At 34.7% G+C, this 25,764-nt stretch overlaps 7 protein-coding genes across 7 annotated transcripts; 4 read left to right on the top strand and 3 right to left on the bottom strand.

The window, feature by feature from the left end:
- Positions 1-1,216: 1,216 nt before the first annotated feature.
- PHYBLDRAFT_106306 (hypothetical protein) lies at positions 1,217-1,567 on the top strand (the record flags this gene model as incomplete). Its single annotated transcript, XM_018427941.1, has 1 exon — positions 1,217-1,567. A coding segment is annotated over one exon (351 nt), but the record flags the coding sequence as incomplete, so codon positions are not given.
- Positions 1,568-1,828: 261 nt separating this feature from the next.
- On the bottom strand, positions 1,829-2,793 carry PHYBLDRAFT_15137 (hypothetical protein; the record flags this gene model as incomplete). Its single annotated transcript, XM_018432673.1, has 4 exons — positions 1,829-2,116; positions 2,247-2,369; positions 2,463-2,565; positions 2,666-2,793. Coding segments are annotated over 4 exons (642 nt in total), but the record flags the coding sequence as incomplete, so codon positions are not given.
- Positions 2,794-5,719: 2,926 nt separating this feature from the next.
- PHYBLDRAFT_121547 (hypothetical protein) lies at positions 5,720-8,499 on the bottom strand. Its single transcript, XM_018428811.1, has 8 exons — positions 8,204-8,499; positions 7,842-8,078; positions 7,521-7,732; positions 7,271-7,454; positions 7,074-7,133; positions 6,679-6,939; positions 6,272-6,633; positions 5,720-6,174 (listed from the first exon to the last, which is right to left on the bottom strand). The coding sequence occupies exons 1-8, from the start codon at positions 8,391-8,393 to the stop codon at positions 5,869-5,871; spliced, it is 1,812 nt and encodes a 603-aa protein (XP_018297973.1). The 5' UTR covers positions 8,394-8,499; the 3' UTR covers positions 5,720-5,868.
- A 683-nt stretch (positions 8,500-9,182) lies between these two features.
- PHYBLDRAFT_58975 (hypothetical protein) lies at positions 9,183-10,427 on the bottom strand (the record flags this gene model as incomplete). The annotated part of the gene is made up of 1 exon (XM_018440417.1): positions 9,183-10,427. One exon carries the CDS (start codon positions 10,425-10,427, stop codon positions 9,183-9,185), a length of 1,245 nt encoding a protein of 414 aa, XP_018297972.1.
- A 589-nt stretch (positions 10,428-11,016) lies between these two features.
- Positions 11,017-13,289, top strand: PHYBLDRAFT_58974 (hypothetical protein; the record flags this gene model as incomplete). The annotated part of the gene is made up of 9 exons (XM_018440416.1): positions 11,017-11,084; positions 11,172-11,250; positions 11,410-11,515; positions 11,602-11,765; positions 11,849-12,250; positions 12,373-12,471; positions 12,568-12,704; positions 12,760-12,805; positions 12,936-13,289. 9 exons carry the CDS (start codon positions 11,017-11,019, stop codon positions 13,287-13,289), a joined length of 1,455 nt encoding a protein of 484 aa, XP_018297971.1.
- A 3,750-nt stretch (positions 13,290-17,039) lies between these two features.
- Positions 17,040-17,705, top strand: PHYBLDRAFT_139941 (hypothetical protein; the record flags this gene model as incomplete). Its single annotated transcript, XM_018430307.1, has 1 exon — positions 17,040-17,705. One exon carries the CDS (start codon positions 17,040-17,042, stop codon positions 17,703-17,705), a length of 666 nt encoding a protein of 221 aa, XP_018297970.1.
- Positions 17,706-22,832: 5,127 nt separating this feature from the next.
- Positions 22,833-25,163, top strand: PHYBLDRAFT_58970 (hypothetical protein; the record flags this gene model as incomplete). Its single annotated transcript, XM_018440415.1, has 2 exons — positions 22,833-24,867; positions 25,063-25,163. The coding sequence occupies 2 exons, from the start codon at positions 22,833-22,835 to the stop codon at positions 25,161-25,163; spliced, it is 2,136 nt and encodes a 711-aa protein (XP_018297969.1).
- Positions 25,164-25,764: the final 601 nt, after the last annotated feature.

Here is a 25,764-nt window from a genome sequence, read left to right as displayed (position 1 = left end):
GTCAAATTTCAATATCGAAAATTTCATCACTACGGCCGAGGGACGGGAACGTTACAGTTGCCAGCGTACAACACAACCACCACAACCACCACAACTACCACAGCCAGCCACACCATCCTCGGCAACCATTCCTAACTCTCCTGTACCTTCAATTCTTGAACAAAAGGCAACAGAAGCAACCAAGAAGAGAAACAGTCGAACGATTTCTGAAAAGACGGATGCGACAACTGTATGGGTTGTTTATGACGAGGAAATGAATGAGACCAGCCGGACTTCTCAGGCCTGGACGTTATTGAACGTTCTTGAAAGAGCCATGGGCACCAAGGACAACCATGTCTACTATCTCTCGGGTGGATTCAAGGCATTCGAATCTGAAGCTTTTGATAAGCACATGACATATGGCCTAGACGAAGATGAAGGAGAAAAGGGAACAATTGGTGAAAGTGAAAAGAATTCAAGTATGGGATCTGCTCTACCACCACGCCGCTCATTGAGTTGCACAACTGGTTCTGCCTCTAGCGACAAAACCGGACTACAGCGACGGACAAGTCTCTTTAGTCTCGACACACAGGCCGCACGAGTCAGTAATGCCAACGCGCTGGCGCGTCGAGCAAATAAAAGATCTCAGGCACTTTCTATTTCTCTTGACTCCTCCAACGTTGTACCACAGAGATCCCACAGCCAACCACTTTCTATCAACAGCCGATACTCACAAAATCAGCAACTGAAGCAACAACAACTGCAGCAGCTGGAAAATCCACATACATCACAAAACCAGGCACTTCCTGGTATACCATCTACTCCTTTGCCGGGTCAGCTGACACAAGTTATGGAAGATGAAGAGGCTGGGCTTATGACAGCCGATGTATCGCCTCGTACAGAAGCCGACTTTGGGTTTGTGATATCCGAGATTATTCCCGGCTTCTTATATGTTGGACCAGAGATCGAGACTGTTGAGCAGGCCGATCAACTAGAGAATCGACAAATCCGCCGCGTGCTCAACATGGCCGAAGAGTGTAATGATAACGTGGCTAGTCTTCACGAGAGAGTTGTTTATCACAAGATATCTGCGCGCGATACAGTAGAGATGAAAAACGTGGATTGGGTTATGATGGAAGCAGTGTGTTTTATTGGTAAGTTATTACTTATTATTACTTATTATTATTATTATCAAGCAAAATCAAGGGATTGAAATTGACATGTGCGGTATCTTTTTTTAGAGGACGCAAAGCGACACCACGATCCTATTTATGTACATTGCAAGGCAGGAAAATCTCGATCGGTTACTGCAATTCTCGCGTATCTTATTTCATCCGAGCGCTGGACTCTGAAGCAAGCGTACTGCCATGTTATCAAAGCAAGGCCCAATATGTCTCCCAACATTGGATTTATCGCCGAACTGATGAAGATGGAAGGAAAAGTTCATGGCCGAGTGAGCAGTTTTATGGAAACAGATTGGCAATCCACTGCACATGCTAGTGCAGCATTTACTTATGAAATTGACCAGTTACAGCTTGCCTGGCAAAATTCACCTTTGGACACAGCCCAGCCAATGTCTTTAAAGTAGAGCAAAAAACAAAAAGAAGTATATAATTATTACTATTAATCTTACTATATATATTCTCTCTTTCTCTTTCAATTTCTCTATCTTTATTCCTCTTCCTTTTTGTATATAGATCAACTGGTTTTAATTCTTCTCTTTCACCTTCTTTCCTTCTTTCTATTTTCATTATACATATAAAGACAAAGTACACGGACACACACACACGCACATATATATATATATAAAGTAACCCTTCAAACATATTTATATTTATAATTATAATAACTATCCAGAATCTTCTTCTTTATGCTCCCCACTGAGCAATCGATAGAATTCGGTATGTGATTGCTCCATTTCAAACAGCATCTGTCGAGCTTGTTCTTCAGTTATTTCATCACTTGCTTTCATTGAATGCAATGTTATGAGCCATTGACGGACCTTGGTCTTGCCTTCAAAACCAGCTGGTAAACCAGGAACATTGTTGAGTGATTGAATAAGATCTGCCAATATAGGATGAAGTTCGTCTACCGCATAACGATTCAGTCTCAGAGTGTCCATGAGAGTAATAAAGTGCTATTACAACAGTAACAGTAACAAACGTTAAACAAGTGAACAAACAAACATAAGCATAAAAAAAAATTAACACTAAATGTAGAAATACACACATTATATATATATTAAAAGGTAAAAATTGTTTCTTTACCAAAACACTCTCGGCAATGTATTTGGCTGCTTTTCCCATATCGTTTTTGGTATTTCCAATCGCATGCTCATACGTAGCAGGCACACCAATCTTGAATCGGTTGACTGCAGCAGGACATGTTAGCTAGAATATTAATGTTCATAATAAGTTTTTCTTGGTTTTTCTAAGTTTTTTTTTCTTTCGGGTGTATGGTCAAAACAAATTATTTCTGCCAACCTTGTAATCGTCCATGAAGGTCTCAAGATTAGTTACACTCTCTGATAAAAAATTCATTGTGGTTTTATACTTTGCAATGAGATTTGCACATTGTGAAGTGTATCTAAATTAATTAATTTATTATTATCATTGTTGTTGTTATTTTGAGACAAAAGATTCTACATCATTAAACACAAAAGTTAATTTTATTGTTCTGGGCTTACTCTTCTGCAGTAATTGAGTCTCGAATGAATGCTTTCTCAAGATGCTCAGTTAAGACAATTATAGCAAATAAGTCTGCCATGGTATCATATTTGTCTCTGTCCTTGTTGTTTGTGAAAAGACGTACTTCCTAAAAGACAAAAAGGATTCAAGGCATCCAGACTAAGCTCGGGTTATCTTGGACTTTAATACAATACAATAAAAGAGGTGTTACTTCGTCTAGGTTGATGTCTAATGCTCTTTATATTAGCAACATTTTCACGACTTCCTTTAAAAAAAAAGAATAGACAAGGTACTTTTTGGTTCTCCTAGGTAGTTTGGCGCATACTGTGGAACATGAGAGTGGGATGTAGGAGATTGCATGATGAAGACAATGGCTTCCTTATTTCTTGGGTACATTCTCTTTTGGCTCTGCGTTCTTTACTTACGAAATGCAGCCGGGATAACCAGTCACGCACACACAGATCTAGTGTGCTCTCATTTTTTTTTTGGATTTTCTGGATTTCTTTTATTATTTTTAAAATGTACTCTTCCTGTAATTATTTGTCAACCACAAACGAATAAGTTGCTACTCAAAAGCTGTGATATAGCTTAATGGTTTAAGTGTATGAATATTTTTTCATATTGGGCTTTAATTTTCATAACAATTATCACCATTCTGTATATACATATACTCTCTTGATCTAATGATTACCAAACGAGTAATTTGGCTATTTAAAACTTCAAGTATACATAAAAGATTTAAAGTTGTTGTTGATCCAGAAAGTGACAGTAACAGTACAAGATAACAAAATGAAACATTTCTTTCGCACAATAATAAGTACTTGCATAGTTACCCTGTAGCAATATGAGGCGTTGTAGATTATATATAGCTTGTACACTTCTTTAACTAAATGGGAAAATCACACAGCTTTTTTTTAAAAAAAATTCTTTTGAAACGAGGTAAAAAACTAAAGCCAAAGCCAAAACCAAAAGGAAATGGAAATGGAAATGGAAATGGAAATTTAAATGAAAATAGAAAAAGGAAAATAATTGTGTTTATTTTATTTTATTTTTTGGATTGAAGGCGTACTGGCTGGAAAGTAGATGTAGAGCTAATAAAGTAGGGAAAAAAAAATAACGATGTGTCACGGTATTATTATTATTATTATTACTTATGACTGCCAAGGTAAATATCAGCAGATCGATTCATATTGAACAGACAATTTGCAATGAAGTTACTCCCATAAAGATTTTGGTAATTCGTGTAATATAAGCCCTTTCATCTTTAAAGGCAAAACAGACTGGTTAAGATGGCTTATAAGTTTATATCAAAGAAAAATAAATATAAAATCTTTAATCTAATAAATAGATAATAGTAGCAATAATGATAATAATAGCATCAGACCATGCAAAAATTAAATCGCACCATTCTTTATTTTATTTTTCATAGAATATTTACAAGTAAATAGGTTTATTAATTTCTTATACACAAAATCATATATGGGATTATCATCAAGACTGGGCTGGGGAAGCGCTACTAGAGAACGATATTAAATAGTACACCTAATTTTTCTTTTCTTTTCTTTCTATTAATGTGGGTTTTCACCGTCTAGAAGTCCTGTCCAATTTAAATTCAATATTTTTCGTTTCCATTAACTGGTACTAATAATAATGAGTAATAATATGGTCTATTTTCAACGATGATTCTATGATATATATTTACGTGTGTGTGTGTGTAGTTGATTTCCCCTGTAGTCATTACATTCATTTTAAGATCAATAATAACAAGGCTTATATGTATCCTTGGCAACTGTCTATATTATACTTTAGTTCTTGTTACACAATCATAAAATAAGAAAAAAAATTAAATTATAAAACAAGCAATATGATACACAAAGAACCTCTTCCCGAATATATACATATATATTATAGATATAGTATTCAGGTAGTAGAGAGGGTGACTACCTATTCATTTTTGAAGATTACCATTTTTATCGAATATCTGAGTTTTAACTGCAAGAATTGAATCACAGAAACCCCTATTCAAATTTGAATTATGAAAAACGTACAAATATGGAGTGCTGTTTTATAATACAAATAGTGCTTAACTATACAGTACCATTTTTGGCCTATTCAAAATTGGGTTGAAAAATTACATCTTTTCCTTCAAAATCGAGGTCATTTATGAATAACAATCGAGTAAATTTGAAGCAATCCAAAATAGGATGTGCGGAATATTAAGAATTAAAACCCCATTTAGATGATTTTCATAAACATATTCAAAAATGAACAAGTAGTCACCCTCTCTAATTACAAACTTTATCACTATTATTATTATTATTATTATTATTATTAGCATTTTGAGTGCATCACTTAATAAATTCTGGGCATGCGCCTCAACTTCTTGATAAGAAAACAAAAAAACAAAAAATAAAACAAACAACTGCCACTTGGATTCTGGATCAATTGCACGAAAACAACAATAATAAAAGGGAAAAGATGTCAAGACCTGAAAACACACTTTACGGCAGAACTTTGAGCCCTGAATATTTCGAACTGAGAAAACACTTGTTTCATTCTTTACAGTGTTTCTTAACACAGACTCTAAAGAGCTAAAATAATTTTGATTTTTAAAAAAAAATTAAGATCTAAAGTCCGTATTTAGGTATTTAGATTTTTGTTTAGAAACTGCTGGAGACGATTCTTTGGAAAATCTACATATACTTCCTAATTTGGATATTTAGTATTTTATTTGTGTTTAGAGACTGCTGGAGATGCTCGAAGGGAAACCTTATCGACACTTTTTTTTTCTTTTTCATCGTTGAGATTAAAAAAACTTCAGTGGGTGTGTATATTTCTGATATTTTATTTTTAGTTTTATTTATTTTTTCTGCAGATTTAAAATTCCACACAGTTAGTATAATGAAGCCAGGGGATTATATAATAATAATATTATTACGGATCGATTAATTTACTGATCGATTGATTGATGAGCAAATATACCATTTAAGTGAACAGAGAATATGTACTTGGTTAAAAAAAAAAAGAAACATGAGTATCAAACTATTTAGAGTGAGATCCAAAGATATAAGATATTATTTTAATAATGAATTTGTTTAATTTATTGAATAAAGAAGTCTATTGTTATTATTATTTTAAAAATATATGAATATGAATAAGTGATAAAGGTATCGACCGGATTTTCTTTTCTGGGCATTGTTGTTTAGTGGTTGTTTTGGTGATATACAAGAGGAACGTATTCAGGCTTGTACATCGAGTTTTCTACGACATCACTCAGAAGTTCGAATTCCTTGAGGGTTGCGGTGGCAACGCCTTCCTCGTATGCTACATCGCAGACTCTTGTACCAACAGCCAGTGCGATATCTCGCAACTTTGATACACCAGGGAAAAGAATACCCTGCTTGAGCTGTTCGGGTGTTGCGAGGTCAGCAATTACACGCGCAGTTTCGAGGAACATGGTTGGGGTTACACGGCTGGCTCTTGAGACGGTGATACCTAAGCCAAGACCCTGAAAATTACAAGAAAGAGAGGGAGAGGGAGAAAAAAAATGTGTGTGTGTAAATGTAAGTGATACTGTATGACTTTGAGTTAATTTTGTTACTTACAGGGAAACTGTAAGAGTTGTTGCATTGGTTGGTGTAGCCAATCTTGCCACCAGGCATTTCTACATTCTTGAAGGGACTTCCGGACGCAAAAATAGCGCGACCATCTGTCCACTTGAAGGCCTCTTCGGCCGTGCACTCTGCGTGTGTATCGGGGTTACTGAGAGGGAAAACGACGGGTTTCTCTGTGTGCTGTGCCATGGTTCGGATCGCCTTTTCAGTAAACACTCCTCGGATGCCAGTCAGGCCGAGAATAACTGTCGGCTTGACCTTCTCGACAACCTGCTCCAGAGTCAAGCGATCTGCCATGTCGTGCTTTACATACGATTGTTGGCGCTCGTCCAGCGGAGTGTCTCTTACTGCGCCTTGAACGAAACTGTTGGGTTCGTTTGTGGTGATTGCGTTGTTACCCAAAAGACCGTCTTGGTCGAGCATCCAGATCCGTCTGTATGCCTCCTCTCGGGTCTTGACCTTGCCTTGAGCAACAAGACAGTCGATAATGCCTTCACAGACACCAACGCCGGCAGAACCTGCACCAACGCACACAATGCGTTCTTCGGAAAGATCGGTCTGTTCTTTTCCTCTGGCCTTGAGAGAGGCGAGAATTCCAGCAAGAGTGATGGCAGAAGTAGACTGGATATCATCATTGAAGCAGGTGATTTTATCCCGATCTGAGTAATTAATGAGATTATCAGATATGAATATATATTTTTTTAAAAGCGCTTTTTATAAAGAGGTGTATATATAAAAAGGAGGGAGGGGGATAGGAGTGGATTCTTATTCGAAGCCAGTCAATAAGACTCACATTTGTTCAGCAAATTGTAGGCGTGAGGGTACTTGAAGTCTTCAAATTGAATAAGCGCGTCTATTGTACAAAAATTACCAATTTTTTGGGGTTAGAAAAAAAAATTATCTTTCAAAAAAGGGATTATTATGATTTTATGAATTGGCAGAAAATCTTAACAATAAAGCCAAAAAACGCAAAAAAAACACAAAACTTACTTGGCCATCTGCTGTGAATTGCAGTTACCCATTCGTCTACCATATCATAGTATTCTTCGCCTTCAAGGCGTCTGTGGTCCATTCCAAGATAAAGGGGATCATCAAGAAGAGATTGGTTGTTTGTACCGACATCCAGAACAACTGGCAATACAGCACGGGGTCGGATACCACCAGCGGAAACGTACTAAGAGCAAGGATATAGATCAATGATTTAGATTTCATAAATATGATACAATATGATGTTACTTACCAAACTAAGTTTTCCGATGGGGATTTGCATACCATTTGCACCCAAATCACCCAGACCCAACACACGAGAGCCATCGGTCACCACGATTACATCGACTTCATCGTGAGGCCAATTGTAGACCATGGCAGACATTCGACCTCTATCCTGAGATGAGAAATACATGCCACGAGAACGACGGTAGATTGAGTGTGATTTCTGGCATGCAAGACCAACTGTTTCATATCCAATGAATCGTCAAAAGACGGGAAAATAACGAAAAGTCATTAGACGGGAAAGGACAGGATTTCATGGGAAAATTAAATGAAAAGAATAATAACTTACCAGTAGGGGTATAGATGATTCCTGACAATTCCTCGAGATGCTCAATCAATAGTTTGTAGAAAAGTGTCTCGTTACGGTCCTGAAGGGCAGATAAGAAAATGAACTTTGCGAGGGGAGTATCGCATCCGTCCAGATTACGCTTGACTCTCAACAGCTGTTTGTCCATGTCCTGGCAGCGAGGAGGTACAAGACCACGGATTGACAAACGTTCACGCTCATCGAGACTAAATGCAGTACCTGGATATATATATATATAAAAAGACGAATTGAGTATGTTTGTACAGTTGGCATAAATACATGGAATTGGTATTCATTTAATCGTAATTGCTGTTAATCTCTTCTCTTCTTATTGTATTTCTTACCTTTGGAAAGTAAAGGATCATGAGTGATAGTAACACCTCTAGAAGATGTGATGTGTACCGTATGATCATGACGAGGATCAGATGCGGCTACTGCACGAAGAGCACCATAGGAACGCTGCTGGATACCAGATCTGATAAAGCTGGTTTGCTTCACAGATTTTGCGAGAATAGAGCGATAAGAAAATGACATGATAAGGGGATAGAAAAAAATGGGAGTGCACAGACAGCAAAATAGACCAAAAAAAAATATTTCTCTCTCTTACACACACACAAAAAAGAGAAGAAGAAGAAAATATATGGTGGTTTGATAAAGAAAAGAAAGAAATCAAAATTGAAGGTTTTTTATGAATTATCGATTTCTATTCGGCGACCTAAAGCGTTTTTTTAATAAAAATTTTAAAAAAAAAATTAAAACATATATATATATATATAATATATATGTATATGTGTTTGATAATTTTTATATTACATTATACTACTTTAAATTACATTATAAAAAAAATATATAAAATATAAAATATTTATTTTATTTTATACATTACTTTTATATATATATATATTATTATGTGTGTATTCCTGATACAGATTCCTTGATATTTATTTAAACAATTTTTTTTTGTATGCAATTTTATGAGATTTATAGAAATTTCAATTATATGTGTATATATAGAAAAAAGAAAGAGAAACTGTGTAAGATGAATGCGTGTATTTTTCTTCTTCTTTTGTGCCTTGAAAGATGTGGGTGTTGTAGGTGTGAAGTCAAGGTGATGAGTGTGAGTGTAAGTGTAAATGTGAATGTGAATGTGAATGTAATTGTAACTGTGTGTGTGCTTGGAGAGGGGGTTTTTTTTGTAATATAAAAATAAAAAGTGTGTGTATAAATAAATGTACAAAAAAAAGAAAAGAAAAGAAAAGAATAAGAAAAGGTTGTTTGGGTATGATTTACAAGTGGAGGACAATGGACGATCGATCATGTGACTTATTCGTCTGTTTCTTCAATGCACAGTCGTTTGACATGATTAAGCGTAAGATCCATATCAGTATCATCAATCTCATCATCCTGCTCGTCCTGCTCTGGACTGGGCATGGCTGCCAACAAGACCGGAGGTACGTTCTTCTTTTGGCGTTGTTTTTTATTTGCTCCACGGCGTGCTGTGAGATCGCGCCACACAAAGCATGAATTGCCCTGGAGTTGCATTTTTGGCTTTCGGCCTCTTTTTTTCTTGGGCATGGTGAGAGTCGTGTCCATCTTGGTGCTCGTGAATGTATTCAGGCTGGTGGTTGACTTTCGTTGTTCTTCACCATTGATACCTCGTTCGTCTGTGTCGTTATTGTAATTGGACGGCTGTGACCAATAGCCTGGCGTGGATTCGATAGCACCACCATCCTGCTGACATTGTCTATTGGGTTGTGCGTCGTTTCGCTTGACTTCCCAAACGGTCGGGGTGACAAATACAAAAGATTGGGCAGACTGTGCAGACCGGGCAGCATTTGGTGGTCTTCCTCTCTTACGCTTGGCTGGCGTTGGGATGTCTAAGGTAGCCGTTGTGCTGTTATTGCTGCTACTCGTAGTACTTGACTCGGAAACGACTGAAGGTGAACGAGATAGAACACTGGATACAGAACCTGACCTAGACACTGGCCGAAAGGCAGAATGGACAGAAGAGGCTGCAGAGAAATAAGCAGAGTTACTAGACTGTGCAGAATGAGCAGAATGACCAGAGCGTGCAGAGTAAGCAGAGTAAGCGGAATGAGCGGAATGGGCAGAGTTAACAGAGTGAGCAGAATGAAAAGAAGAGTCGGACATCCGGCGGGATTGCTGGTGTGGTTGGTGATAGGGTGATATATTGGGGGGTGGAAGTAGAAATGGACGACCCAGATCGTCTTTAATGTTTGAGTTTGGTGTGGGCGAAGATGCGGGGGATGTAAAGGGTGTGTCAAAGGAGAAGTTCTGGAAGGGTGATGTTGGAGAAGAACAGGTCGAGTGAGATGCTTGGTCAAAGGGAATAGTGAGCATAAGTCTCGGACGAGGTTCTACAGGCATGATATCATGTAGCTGTGGTATGAGTGACTGAAGATCTGGAAGCCGAAGACTAGGAGAACTAGAGTTATAAGGTGCATTTGGCAAAATGTCGCTGACAGGTGGAAGTACACAAGGTTCTGGTTCAGAGGGTGGAGGTGAAGGAGGATGAACAAGAAACTCGATGGGAGGATGGCAGGACATTTGAGTGACTGCGATTAATGATGTATAGAATAAAGAAGTGAAAGTGAAAGTAAAAGTAAAAGAAGAAGAAGAAGTGAAATAAAAGAAAAGAAGTGAAAGAAGAGAAAGAGAGAAAGGGCGACCTAAAAAAAATAAGAATGATAAAATAAAATAAAATATTAAAAAATATTTAAAAAAAAAATACAAAAAAAAATCGTTTTTGACTAATTTGGCTTTCATATATATATATATATATTTGTGTGTGTTTGTAGTATAGTGTAGTATAGTGTATGTTTGTAATAGTAAATAGTAGCAAGTAATATCAAATAATAAGTTGTAAGTTATAAGTAGTGGGTAGTAGGTAGCAAATAGTATATATATATATAATTTATATATATTTATATACATGTACATATATATATATATTATTTCGTCTTATTTTACCATGTATGGAAAAATATATTTTACCAAAGAATCTACAGAATCTTCCTTTCATCCAATTCTAAAATCTCATTACCCCAGTCACATTCACCTCTTTACCATTATTATTATTATTTTTTATTTTAAATTTTTTTTTATATTTATATTTCATATTTCATATTTTACAAAAATGAATCAGCAACAGCTCCGTGGTGCTCTAGGGACAGTGATAGGCACCAGTCAGTTATGTGAAGAACAGTAAGGACATGTTTAATTAGTCAAACAGAGAGTATCTACAATAATCTATATATTAAAATATGTCTTTGATAACAAAAAAAAAAAAAGTCCTGCTCTTCAAGCGTTTGTGTATCAACTGCGCCACGGTTCTTTGACAGACCATGTTTACCAAGACACGCTTTACCAAGTATTTATATATTTTATTTTAAAAATATTAATATATATATATATTCTAAATATACTTGGATATTTCTATATTTATATATATTTATATATTTAAGAACAAGAAAATAACATTTGATTTGATTTGACTTGATTTGTGCTAAAGTCCTTTGTCCGTTTATAGAATCAGGCTGACCAACTCTTGGTTTGTCTCTCTACCAACTCTTATGACAAAGCCTCACTTAATACCGTATTGTCGGCCGTCGTTTCATCAGAAGCGAACACAAAAGGTTCCCTTTTTACTTTATCTTATTTATATGAATCATTCTACACTTTTTATCACCTTATACACATTTGAACTCAAGTATGTATATAGACCCTTCTGTTGATTCTTTTAGACGCGCCATTGTTCAATTCTTAATCAATCAACTCCAGAATTCAACCAATATCTTGCCAACTCTCCAGTTCATATCCGAAAACTCTGCTCGTCTTTTTACTTCAGACCAACCAAAAGGTCAGGTATTCAAACTCTGTTTCGAGGTAGGATCAAATTAGTGCTGGTGTAATCAATTATTAATCAACAAAATATTAATATAATATAATATATATTTTAAAAAAAAAAGCTACAGACCACTCATGGTTACTGGGACCTCGAAGTACGTTCATGGCTGTACCGTGTATTCAGAAACCTTCGTGTGCCAACAGACCAATGGCTGGCCCAAGCCGAGTCTAGCCCACAGTACCAATCTAGAAAAAAGTATGTACAAATACAAACAGCATTCAATGATAACTCAACATCACACAGATTGAAAGATTGTCAAGACCTGCTGGAAGGGTGTCTAGCATCGCCTTCTAATCACATCTATTGGGCCCAAAAATTTGCCGAGATTCTGCCTTATGGAATAGTATCAGAGTCTGTCTCTATTCAAACCAATATATCTCTTTATCAAACCATTTATCCGCTCGAACTTGAGGTTGTGCTAAATGCTCTAAAAAGCATTTGGGGGTCTCTTGTCTATCACAAGGTAAGATAATTCATACTTTACACAAAAAATATCTTATTATTTTCTTTTCTCTCTCTTTTTTTTTTACTTACTTATATATACAATATTATATTTCTTTCTTATTTATTTTTTTATATTGAAAGTTATCAGACGAGACACAGTCGATGCTACAGGCGCACAAAAATGTTACATTATTGCTGGATTTAGAGACAGATGCGCTGTCAGATCAATTTCTGGACAGTGTAAATTTCCTTGGTTCTCGGAATATATTTTCCTGTTTTGTGTACTTAAATATGTTCCTTTTTTTAAAAAAAAATGTATATGTATATTGTTCGTAGACTTCTTGTCTTTCGTTAGACCCAGCTCTTGTGGATTTGCTGAACCGTACACTTGGGACACCTCATTCAATTCCGGCCAATCAGATTGAGAAATGTATACATGAATTATGTTTGGTAATTGATTCAGCTCCACAAATGTAAGTGTTTCAATTTCTGCTTCATATGTCGCTTATTAAAACAAAAACAAATTAGTTTCTTGGCTCATATCACTCGGTGCGCTATTATGTTGACTTTCTTGGTAATTGGATCGACAAAGGAGGCAAGTGCTATTTAGATTAAAAAAGGAGGAAGAATCCCTGTTTTGGTCAATTAACATATGTTTCTCTTTTTTTCTTCTTCTTCTTCTTCTTTGTACACACATAAAATAGAGTTCTTTGGTCGGACTCATGTACAGTTCTTGGGCAAATCTTTTGGCTTGCCTTCTTGACCAAATTACATTTGAGGCACAAGAGCATGCTTTGGAGATGAATCTTAGGCTCAAATTCTTGGCAAAGGTAGCCTCTTGCTGTGTAGTATATTTGGAGTTTAACTGTAGGTCCAATAACTCCCAAGCGATCTCTGAGTTTGTTTGCGAATTGGGTCGGATGTGGCAACACTATCGTAACACCCGGATGATCATTCTTGACACTGATGAACCACCTAAGGATCAAGATTACAAGGTCAAGGTGATTCTGTTCAATCTTATCAACGTTGCCAAGGAGAAATTGAATACGTTGCCATAGCTACCTATTGTACTTTAATAGTGACAACAACAACAATAAGCTTTATATCACCATGGAAACATTTCTTTCTTTCTTTTTCTTCTTCTTTTATTTACTTTGTGCATATTCATCATGACATAATATTCCCTGCTTTAGTGAGGCATTTAAAATGTATGTATACATACATACAAAATGGAATTCACTGTAACCTTGGACTATCAGATTAATAATAATAATAATATATAAAGGCAAAATATTTTGTATGAATATTTTTAGATGTGCAAAGAAAAATAAAAAGTGATCTTCGCTTATTTTTGGTTTCCAGATCAATAGAATAGAACAAGTGCTAATATAGATATAGATAGATAGATATAATCTATTGAAACAAGAAAATATGCATATATCTTGCATCTACCTCGGCTTATCTGTACGATATTCTCTAGGTAACACATATTAGCCTTACATCTCTACAAAATTCATGTAACCTGCATATCAATGAATTACCCTCTTTCTGTCTTTATTTCTCTGTCTATCTTTTTATATATATATATATATAATATGTGATCATGTTTTGCCGGCGGACTCTCCCGTTTATAAACAGAAATCCCAGAAAATTGCTACTACTATTACTATTTCTATATAAAGTATTTCAATAAAATAAAAACACACGCACATATACAAAAAAAAACACAGGTCCTCTTTTATAAACTCATGTTGTATATTTTTGAATATTTTATAATATTAAAGGTACAAAAAATCTTTAAATAACAATTTTTTTTTAACTACTCGAGCTAGGAAATCTTGGGAAGGAGAGGGTGGGGGTGAATGATTTACGTGAGAATTATTATTTTTAAGAATAATAGACACTTTTACCGGGTATTAAATATATTATTTTTGAATTTCAATACAATAATATATATATATATATTAAATAAATAAATAAATAAATAAATAAAAAAGAAAGAAAGAAAAAAAAAAGAAAAAAGAAAGATCCTCTAAATTCCCTTTTTTTGGCGTGCCAAACCAAAGCCTCGGCCACGCGAACACATAATACCCATTACCCAATCAATTTACTTTATTGTCAGTTTATATAATGTATGTATTTTTAGTAGCAATAACAAATTGATTTGGTAATCTCTTTTGTATGTATATATATAATTACTTTTTTAATGTTGGAAACATAGACTTTTATGGCAGTCTATATATATATATATATATATTGAGTTTCATAGAATAAGCTTATTAGAAGTTATATAATTGTTCTTATGAGAATTTTTCTTGGTATCCATGGAAACAGAAAATAATAATAAATTATAAAAAAAAAATACAAAAATTTGACTCTTTTTTGTGTAACAATAGAACTACCTAAAATGACCAAATTTTGATTATTTTTTGTGCCCAACATGTTTAAATTATATATATAAATATATAAAAAAGAATGTACGATCCTTGCATCCCCAATTTTAAGAAGACCCTTATTATATTCTTGCAGTGAAGAAGAAGAAAAAAAGGCTATCTTAGTTTTACAATTTTCTGTTTTACTTTTCCCTTTGCCTTTATTTTTTTTTGTGTATCTTACACCTACAAACTAAAAAGGCTTGAATGAATGGACAAGAACAAAAGGTTTTATAGCTACCCGTTACGTATTTGCTGACGGGTCCCTTGGGTATTATAAATAAGTGATACAAAAGTATTGGCTCTTATTATATCCAGAATCTATGTGTACATTAATTGAGATGAAGTACATGGCTGAAGGAGCAAACAGAAAATAAAAGAGATAAAAAAGAAAGACTCTAGGACTGCAAGTCTACAGTAATACAGGCTACAAAACATAAAAGTACTTGTCAATAATTATTTTGTCAAACAGTAACTTTCTATAAGCCATGTCAAGAAACATTATCTCATACTCCAAAAAAAACAGTAGTTTAATAATTATCATTGTTGACTTTATTTCTTATTTTCTATCCCTTCAATATATACAGACCCATATCAGTACTGAATAAAACTTTAAGATTCCGCCAAATCAAGGCATCAACTTCTTTAACATTTTTACACTAGTTTGTCTATATTCACTTAACACCCCATGTTTGAAAACATATATATACTAAGATATGGCTCTTAAAAAAATAAAAAGTAAATTTATTAAAAAAATTAATAATGTGTTGACCCTCCACGAGCCTTCTTCATCTCATGTAAGCGATTAGGCATTGACATGCAATGTGTCTTGCAAACGTCAGCCGGAATATTCTTCCATTCTATATGAATAGCCCTCTCCAGCTCATTAAGATTTTTTGGAGAGGGGACTCTGGCCTTCACTTTTCTGGTAAGATATGCCCATAAATTCTCTATGGGGCTGAGATCTGGACTGTTCGGCGGCCATACCATCACTGGGAAGTTCTGACGCTTCTTCCACTCTTCTGCAAGCTTAGACTTATGACAAGGAGCATTATCTTCTTGGTAGATAAACTCCCCATCATTGTTCTCACTAAGAGATTCCATAAATGGAAGAAGCTTCCTTTTCATTAAGTCCATATATGCATACTGGTCAAGCGTGTTCTTTATGGTTTTCAATGGGCCAACTCCTCCTGCCCATACACAGCCCCAAACCATAATGGAGCCTCCACCACACTGCAGTCTTGGTCTAATAAACTCTTCTCTGTATTTTTCTTAAGGATACCGCCATACTCTAGTATTGCCATCTCTGCTGAAAAGCATAAACCTTGACTCATCGCTCTAGATGACGCGATCCCATCTCTGATTGGTCTCTCTGGCATGATTAGCAAATGCCAACCGCTTCTTCTTGTGTGCTTTTGATAGCAGTGGCTTGTATACAACTTTACAAGAAGACAATCCAGATCTACGAATAGTTCGACGAATGGTAGACTTGGAGATGGGATGCCCTAGGGTGTCAGACATGAAGGTGGTAAGACCCCCAAGTGTTGTCTCACGATTCGTCTTCATCTCATTAATCAAGTGACGCTCATCTCGCTCATCCATTATCTTCAAAGTTCCTTTTCGCCTATCAGGAAATGCTGTTCCAGTATCTCTCCATCTATTGATTGTGGAATACACCGTTGCTAGAGGTATACCATTCTTCTCAGAAATTTCAGCAGCAGTGCCATTTACTATAGCACCACCAATTATCAGTCCTCTTTGATAATCTGAAAGCTGCTTTCGTTTGGGAAGAGTTTCCTTTTTGTTTTGGTGAGACATGGTGAGATTCGAATGAGGAAAAGCTTTGAAAAAATAACTAAAAAGTAGTGTAATGGTGATGCCTTGATTTGGCGGAATCTTAAAATTTTATTCAGTACTGATATGGGTCTGTATGTGTGTGTATGTGTGTGTTTGAGGACACGGTCCGATATTTTTCCGCTTTAACATATCAAACCTGGCCTGAATTTTCCTATTTAACCTTTATGATTAGTAAATGCTCATTTGTAGATTCAGCAGTAAATGATATTACTAGAGCCCAGCAGATATCTCTGCGTAGCCAACGCCTTTATAGAATTCCTTGGTAATACCCATACTTTCTTGTGTGTATGTTTTTTTTGGTACCTATTTTTTGTTACTACTGAGCACTTTTATCTTTATATCTTCCTTTTTAAAAATAAAATAGATTAATTCTCCTTAAAACCTATGATTGCATTTGCTCAGCTGCATCATTTGAACATTTAAGAAAATCTTGGCTTTGTACAGTCGCCAACCATAAATACTTTCCGAGTCTTTGGACCAACCTTCTTTCTCATTACTATCAATAAGATTATCATCACAATGAAGATTACAGTTTTCGGCGGTTCCAAAGGATGTTCCTGTGCTATGGTGAAGCAAGGACTAGTGTCATTCCCTGATTTTCAATTTACTCTTATGGTCCGTAACCCTGGCACAGTCCAGTTTACCGAAGAAGAAAAACAAGCTATCAAGTGGGTTAAAGGCGATGCACGTTCCAAAGAAGATGTCAAGAGTGCGATTGATGGCGCAGACTACGTTGTAACCTCAGTCGGAAGCACCGTTAATATGAAAACGAGAGCTATGGCTGATCCAGGTCTCTGTCGAGATTCAATGCAGACATTATTGGAGGTCATTCAAGAGCTCCCCGAACAAGTACGTCCCAAAAGACTGATAACTGTCTCTACCACCGGCGTGGATGGGATGTCTGAGGTTCCTTATTTGTTCCGCCCACTTTACAAGTATCTTCTTCACGCCCCACATGAAGATAAGCGAGAGATGGAAAAACTAGTACGAGAAAATATTGTGGTTCCAGACTGGATCATTGTTAGACCTACTCTCTTGACAGACGGCGCAAAGACAGAGAAGTATCGTAGTGGAGAGAAGCTGTGCGGATACACAATCTCACGAGAAGATGTCGGACACTTCGTGCTTCACCAGTGTCTAGGAAGTCCACAATGGATCAAAAAAATTCCAGTGGTCAGTTATTAGACATAAATCAAACCCACATGTATGTATGAATGTATATAGATAAACATTTATATGCATTGTATTCAGTATATATTTTTATTCCCTTTATAAACCGACAAACAGGCATAAAGCTAGCTACACAATAGTCATCTAATAATATGTAAACCCATTGAGAAGTACTTCAAATAATAAACAATACAAACTTCCTTATAAATACAAGTAACAAATCATCTCTGAATGAGACAGGGTATCATGGCCTAATAAAGCTTCAGACAAAATAAAAGGGGGAAATAAAGTGGCGGGAAAATGAGACCTAGGGGGGGGGGGGGGGGGGGGTTTGTAAAATTTCATGTAGGAGAAATTGATAATACATATGATTGTGTATAATGCAAAATTACAGAAACAAAACCAATTTTACCAAGCTTAAGGGTTCTGTTAGAATAATTAATATCTAGCTTTGACAATCAAGATCTTTACAAAAGATAATATTACGTCAAAGTCTTTGGTTCTGCCGTTTGACTCTCAAATATGTGCATGCGTGCTTTTCTTTTACCTTTCTCTCTTTCCATTATATCCCTGTGTGAGTTCTGTTTAATTTTATATGTCCAATTGGGAAAATCGGGAGGCAGGAAAGTTAGAAGATTTATGGGGCAGCAGCTGCATATCTTGGCTTTACAGAGCTTGAGCTAATTCTTGATGGATAATCTATTAGATCAACTGCCTCCAACTTACTACTTATTCTAATGTAATCACAATCCCCAAAACAAGAACATGGTATTGACTATGAGTGAGTTTATGAGTGGCATTACGAATCGAAAGTTTTTTTTTTTTTTTTTTTTTTTTTGGGGGGGGGGCAATGGTTTTGATTTACCATTAAGGCTTTAATTTGAATGATAAAACATTTTTCCTTTTTGGGTTATTTATTTATCTATTTGTTCTGTTACGCTTGCTATATAGTCATAAAATTACGATATTACATCAAAGATAGTGTTTTGATAAAAACGGGCAGATTGAGTAGGATAATAGTAAAATAAAATCAAGATTACTCCAGTTGCATAGTATAAATCCCCTTACCTAGCCAGAACACATAATTCCAATGGTGATATGCAAGCAAATAGTGGTCTGGATAATGATTCAGCATACTGTATGGTGTTTTATATCATAAAAAAGCACCATTTATCAAAACCAACCAACCAACCAACCAATCAAAAAGCTTTATAAAGATAGTTTAAAGAAAAGGAATCGAAAAAAAAGACAATATAATAACCTTTGTAAAGCTAATGCTCTACTAATGAAAATAACGAAAATAAAAGGACAAAGAAACATGTAAGATGTTGTTTGAGTGGGTCTACGCGAATAATATCTTTTATATATATATATATATATATTCTTGGCAATCAAATTATTCGCGTATGTATATTAAAATGAAATGAAATAAAATGAAATTAAACACGGGTCACAAGAATGAGAGGTTGGACTATCTGTATGTATGTTTGTAGTAATATCTCTGGCGTGAATTAACTGCTCCTACTAATAAATATAATACTAGTCGTCTATTGTTCATCAAATATAAGATTTTACATATAGTTTCAAACGGACTGTGAGACTTTCTAGTAGTAAAAAAAAAACTGGTTTAATTATAACGAGTATGTATCATGAACAAAACATAATAATTTAATTTATAAATATAGGCAATATCACTTTCATAGGAAGTTATAGGAGCTAATTTTATAAAGAGTATTTTCTCATAGTCTTGAAAGCTATAAAAGCCAAAGTTTCAGATATAAAGGCTCCTATATCTTGTATTGAAAAGCGTACTCGCTTCCTGACCGTGTATTTAAGGTGTAGGTTTATTGCTATATAAAGTGCATACTTAGAGTTAATTATTCCGCATATCTTTTAAAGAATAGTAAACACTTTAAAGTCAAATGTCAATAGCACCAATTGTGCCAGATAAAACCATGCTTCTATTAAATATTACCAGTTGCCTTGATAATAATTGCTCTTGTTTTTCTCTCAAACCCCTCTCTCTCTCTCTCTCTCTCTCTCTCTCTCTCTACACCAAAATAATATACAGCCAACACGAATTAAAATAATCAAAATGGGTAATTCATTGACACATTATTGGAAAATAATTCCTCTTCAAATTGTAAAGGCAAATTATTCCTGACTTGTTATCGGTTCTTCTTTTCTGATTTTTATAAAACTTTTATCAGTAATTACATAATTAAAATAAAATAAATAATAGGTTTAAACACAATGAGTCATTTTAGAATTCTGAGATAGTAACGAGGCTGCGAATAATCTAGGGCTAATATGTGCATTGAAAAAGTAAATAACTTTTTTTTTAAAAAAAAAGGCAAGAAATTCTAGGTCAGTAAAGACATTTTACATCACAATAAACAAAGCACGCGATTAGTATTTAATTTTGTACCAATAAAATTATTATATACTTTAACCTTTTCTTAAATTATATGTCTCCGTAAACTCCATATGGAAGCCAAAAGGCATAACAAAGACATTCTTGGTGCTCTTTTAATACTCAAAATCAATAATAAATACGTGCAAGTACGTTTCTCTTACTGTATCTCAAACCACAGTGACTTTCCTTATTAGCCTTTCAGGTAAACGTAATCTATTATTTTAAATAGGAAAAAGTGTCAAATATATTTAAACTTTATATATTATATCTACAGAGGATAATATGCAACTGATATTTGTCGTTCAATAAAAGTATAACCTACTTTTTAGAGGTATCCTTCTTGTTCTTTTCTTTTGGAATTATACCAGACTTTGAAAACAGAAATATTTTTTCAAGGAAAGCAATTTGATACTACTACATCTTCAAGATGTGTAAATATCAATATAAATAAAGCATTATTATTTTTTATTTCGAATAATGCCAGTTTTAAAAAAAAATCATTGGAGGAAATTCAAAATATTTGTGCACCTTACACATAAAGTTAACGCATACACAGTATATATGTCCTCCGTTGCTTCTTTTGCTTTCCGAGCTTGTGAACCCAGGTACTGTTGAATTAATAATAAAAAAAAACATAGTACTGACGTGGCTGATTATAGCTAATTTGATTCGCTTGGGCACAACCAAAAACGTCTTCTCATTCTCCTTCTTCTTTCTATTTATAATACAATTTCTAATAGTGAAAGCATTATAAGCACATGGTCTATAGTTTATCTATAGTTTACAACAGCAAATTTATAAGCATAATAATAAAGAGATGCCAACTAATATCTTGGTGTACATGTGTGGGAATATTACTTCCTATTCTATACAATTGTGTATCCTTTAACCTAATAAAGTTGGTTGGTTAGTATTATACTTCTAGAAAATGTACAGTATCTGCAAAGCCATAGTGTTAAAGCATGGCACCTTGATCTGTACATAGATCAGTACAATATAAGAAATTATATATTTAGGAAATATGGTACATTTATAACTAACTCTGAAAATTTTGGAGTATTATTGTTAGTATTATATTGTCTTTACGAGACTTTGTTTAAGAAAATGTGACAGGTTTGATTATGAAATCTTACATTTTTTATAGTGAGAAAAGGTATATATAAATATATAACTATTTCCATATTTTGCTAGTTGAAAAAGAAAAAGAAAAAAGTGTTTTACAATACTTCAATAGCTCAAAAACTTAATTGTTACTTTATAGATACAATATATCATCAGTGTATTGTTGTGTACTTATTAATCCTTTGAAATTAACGTATTAAACTACCAACAAAAAAAAATAAACAAAAAAAATAATAAACCGGACTCAATCAATAAATAACAAGGGTTCCATTTGTAATACATTGGGATCTTTTGCGCATTGTAAATATGTTTTATAAGCCATGTTACCAACTAAACCTAAAAAAAAAATGGTAATTATCAAAAGATCAGATATCAAAGATATGAAGCACAATTTGGTAATATTTCTTATTATGATGAGAGGTATCAATATTTAAGTCAACTCCAGGAAAAAAAACTGATTTTGATCGTAAATCTATTATCTGACGATTAAGAGCAGCTCTTGCAGCCACTTTTTAACTAAACAAAACAAGGTTTTTACAAATACTCTTTCTGTCATTTGTGCATTACTATTAATCATTATGCTTTATTGTTAAAATATATCTTTAAAAAAAAAGAAGGAAAAGAAAATATAAAAGTAGATTTAAAACAAATTGTATAAAAATTGGCCAAAGGTTTTCAAGATCTTTAAAATAAATGCTAAATCAAATTCAGTAGTATCTTTAAAATAGAATCTTGAAATTTAAATGTCTTGCAAATGTAGGTCAATGGCAAGATCTTTACATTTAGATCATCCACAGCGGTTTATTTAAACCTGGGGCCACATTTCTTTTTATTATTGCTTGAATGGTTTAGTGAAACGCTGGATTTAGATATCCGTTAAATAATTGTCTAAAAAAAATCTAAATTTTATTTCTAAATTTACATATTGGAAAGCTTATACAAGCCGCTGTAAATTTTCTTAGAGACCATTTCAAGATCTTGAAAGCTTTTGGCTATCTACTGCTTTTAAGTTATTTTTTTTAAAAAAAAAATTGAATTTCTATGATATATTTTTACCCTTCTTTATAAAACTATACTTTAACAATTGAATATTAAATCGTAGATAGAATCTTTTTAAAAAATGTTTTTAGATATTACTGGGCATGCTATTAGACTATATTGTTTTTATTTAGTTTTTATATAAGGATACACTTTAAAATTACCATGTTTTTCTCTGTATGTACGTACATGTGTTGTAGATTTTTTTTTGCAAAAATAAAAAGAAATATGTATATCTACATGTATGTATATATATATATATCTATAGCTATAGCTATGCTGTAAAAATCGAATCATTAATCTTGTCAGATATTTATATAAATATAGAGAAATAAGTAACGAAAAGGAAAAAAAAATTAGCTGTTGTATTGTTAATGTATTTAGGAGGTGGTCCTTTAAAACCTCCTCAATTTCACTTTCCTCTTCTGGTCTTTTCGGACTGCAGACAACAGTTGTATGGACAGTACACTCAGCTCCTTATGGACTCTTTCGATTCACAAAAATGGAAAAAAATCACAACCAACACTTCATTATCTTTTCTTTACCTACACTCTTGAAACCAAATCATGACAAAGACCGAATACATACGCCTTGACTTTCCGACATTTGAGTTTCTCTTAGATAAGAAGATGGACAAAGATACCGTTAAAGGCCTGTCCGATGTAGCTATATCGCAAGCCCTGAGTGATACCAGCTCTAGTCTCTATAGAGAGCTCTCATTACGCATCATGACTACGGCTGTCACAGGAAACAGAGCCTCTCGTCGTGAAACAAACGGTCTCGATCGTACTTGCCCCATTTTGACCATCACTACATTTGTTGATGAAAACACCGCGAGAATCGCAAAAGAACTCTTCCCAGACTATACACTCCAATTCAATGGCCAGGAACTTGTCAGTAACCCCAGACCTTACGTTTTATTTCAGCTTGCTACGGAGCATGCTCTCTCTCTGTTTGGTGCGCATAATCACGACATCATTCATCTTGGTGGCAACCCAATGACATACGCAAAAAAGCAGACATCTCGGTCCAATGTTCATTGTTGTGTCGATGAATCTGACATTTATGTTCGTTCAGAAATGATCCATATGCGTGAAGAGCTCTGTGAATTTGAAGAAGACGACTCAACGGTGAATAATAAACGTACCCACAAAGCCCATAACAACATGGTCAATCTGATAAAAAATAAGGAGTGTACATTATACTGCGATCAACCAATGCTGTGCTCTTACGATGCATATAATATGCTTGTCGACCACACAAAGTACGATCTTTCCCTCGAGCAGATCGGCTTGTGTATGATCAGGCACAATGTCGGGCTTACCTATGGCTTTTTCCCGTATTCCCCAGAAATGATATATGCAGATATTGGATACCTTTTTGCGCTTGATGCCAAGTTTACTATCGATCGAGAGGAAGATACCATTACCATTGAATACAACCGAGCAGATCAATTTACACGGACCTATAGATACTCCAATTACGTCGAGCTGTACGCAAAGAGTCTTATCCATGTGGGCGAAGAACGGTTCAAGGTCGAACTTAATGAACCTCATCGTGGGAACATTGTTTATTACAAGCTTGTTCGCCTTCCCCGAAACTCTGGTCCCGAAAAGATTCCTATTCATCGCACGTCTTTTTTGGGAGAGAATGAAAGGTGTGTCTTGCGCATGCATTTACCGAAAAGGAGTGAATCAGAGAGCACAAGAAAACCACATTTTGAATTGGTCGAGCATGTTGTTCACAAGTCCATATATTCAACTGTCTATAACTATGCTCTGCGGATGGCGCCTGGGAAACTGAGCTTCAATGACATTGACAACCACCTTTACAAGATCGCTGGTGCACAAGGGTTCAATATGAAGAGCGTCTTTGTACCGAAACATTCCTCAGTAAAGACAATGCATGATATTGCAAAGGCTATTTATTTCCGTGCCTATTGTGAAAGATTCATGACTACTACAACTGTCAAGATTGCGTTTGATCGGCTGGACACGAACATGGAATCATATCGTTTTGATATCTCGACTGCAGTAGCAAATTTCGTCAAATGCTCTTATTGGAGGACACTGAAATCCTTTTTAGCTTCTCACTTGGATGACACGCCATGCCTAAAGGAATCTGATGCGGGATTTTCTAAAAAAATGTCTGGATACTTACATATATTTGTAAGCACCTGTTTAGCCAAGAATGACCTAACTGTCGAGGAAGGTGACTACCCCGAATATATTGAATATTCTGATTATCTTCGAGAGCAACATTTTGGGTGGATGGATACGATTAGATTAAGATTAGGAACAAATATTCGACAGCTACCATTCTTTTCCGAAGAGAGAGATTCTACCTACATTGTTTGCAACTTTCACCCAAAATATCCTGGTGGCATGTGGAGCCAAAGATACGAAAACGTTGAATGCTTCCAGCAGATCTTAGTCCAAAGCATATCAAGTGAAACGCACGCTACAGCTCAGGACCAGCGCCGGATACATTATAAAGAGCCCGAAAACTTATGGAGTAAACTTTTTAACCTGGACGAGCAGCACTTGGGTATCAAAGACGAATGGAGCGAAAGAGATGAAAATGATTCAGAGACAAATGGAAGTACAAAAGAAACAGAAACAATGTTACGGACAATTACTTTAGATAAATAACTATAGAGAAAAATAATAAACTAACTTTTATAAATCAAGTCAAAATAAGTTGATTTTTAAAAAATAAAATAAAATAAAACCAATGGCTCTATTCAGTTTCTTTCTATGTATATGGTGTTTTTACTCTCATTTCACTCAATTTTAGAAAATTCCGTCCAATTTTTTTTAGAAGAATTCGCCCCCATGTTTGAGGTAGTGGCGTTTTTCGGCAAAAATCTTACTAAATGTCGAAAATTGAATAATTGATTAACTTAGGACATAGCAACTTACACCTCTTATATAGTAGTTATGCAACTACATATTGCTATACACCCCCGAATATATATATATGATAACTTAATGGATAAAACATTCTTAGAAATAAATTTATGATATACAAAAAGAATAATGCAGATATACAAAATAAAAGCATCAAATACAGCTTGTTAATTTTAGGAGATATATTATTGAGTTTTCAATGGTTTATTGCTGAGTTTTACTTGCACTATAATAAATAGCAACTCGGAGGACGATTTTGAAAAATGGCTATGATATTGATGGGAAAATGTTACAAATCTACATACTTAATATAATTTAATTGAATAGACTAAATGATCGCTAATTATTCGGGAACGACGTTTTTCTGGAGCACCACATTTATTTAATTTCGACCTTTTACCACTTGCTAGACTCATAAAAAAAATGACTTGTGGTACAGCATCTGGCATTTTTATCTGGTCCCTAACAATCCAAAGTAGTTTCTATAGGTGACATCAATTTATTAAGATAAATAATTTAAGTAATGAATAAAGTACTCCATTATTTAACGCATTCCAGTCTTTTTTAGATATAGTTAAGTACCAGATCT

The sequence above is a fragment of the Phycomyces blakesleeanus genome, assembly GCF_001638985.1.
Source record: "Phycomyces blakesleeanus NRRL 1555(-) unplaced genomic scaffold PHYBLscaffold_2, whole genome shotgun sequence".
In the NCBI taxonomy this organism is placed as follows: domain Eukaryota; kingdom Fungi; phylum Mucoromycota; class Mucoromycetes; order Mucorales; family Phycomycetaceae; genus Phycomyces; species Phycomyces blakesleeanus.
The sequence above is the reverse complement of the archived record's forward strand: the minus strand, read 5'-3'. Positions and strand labels throughout refer to the sequence as shown.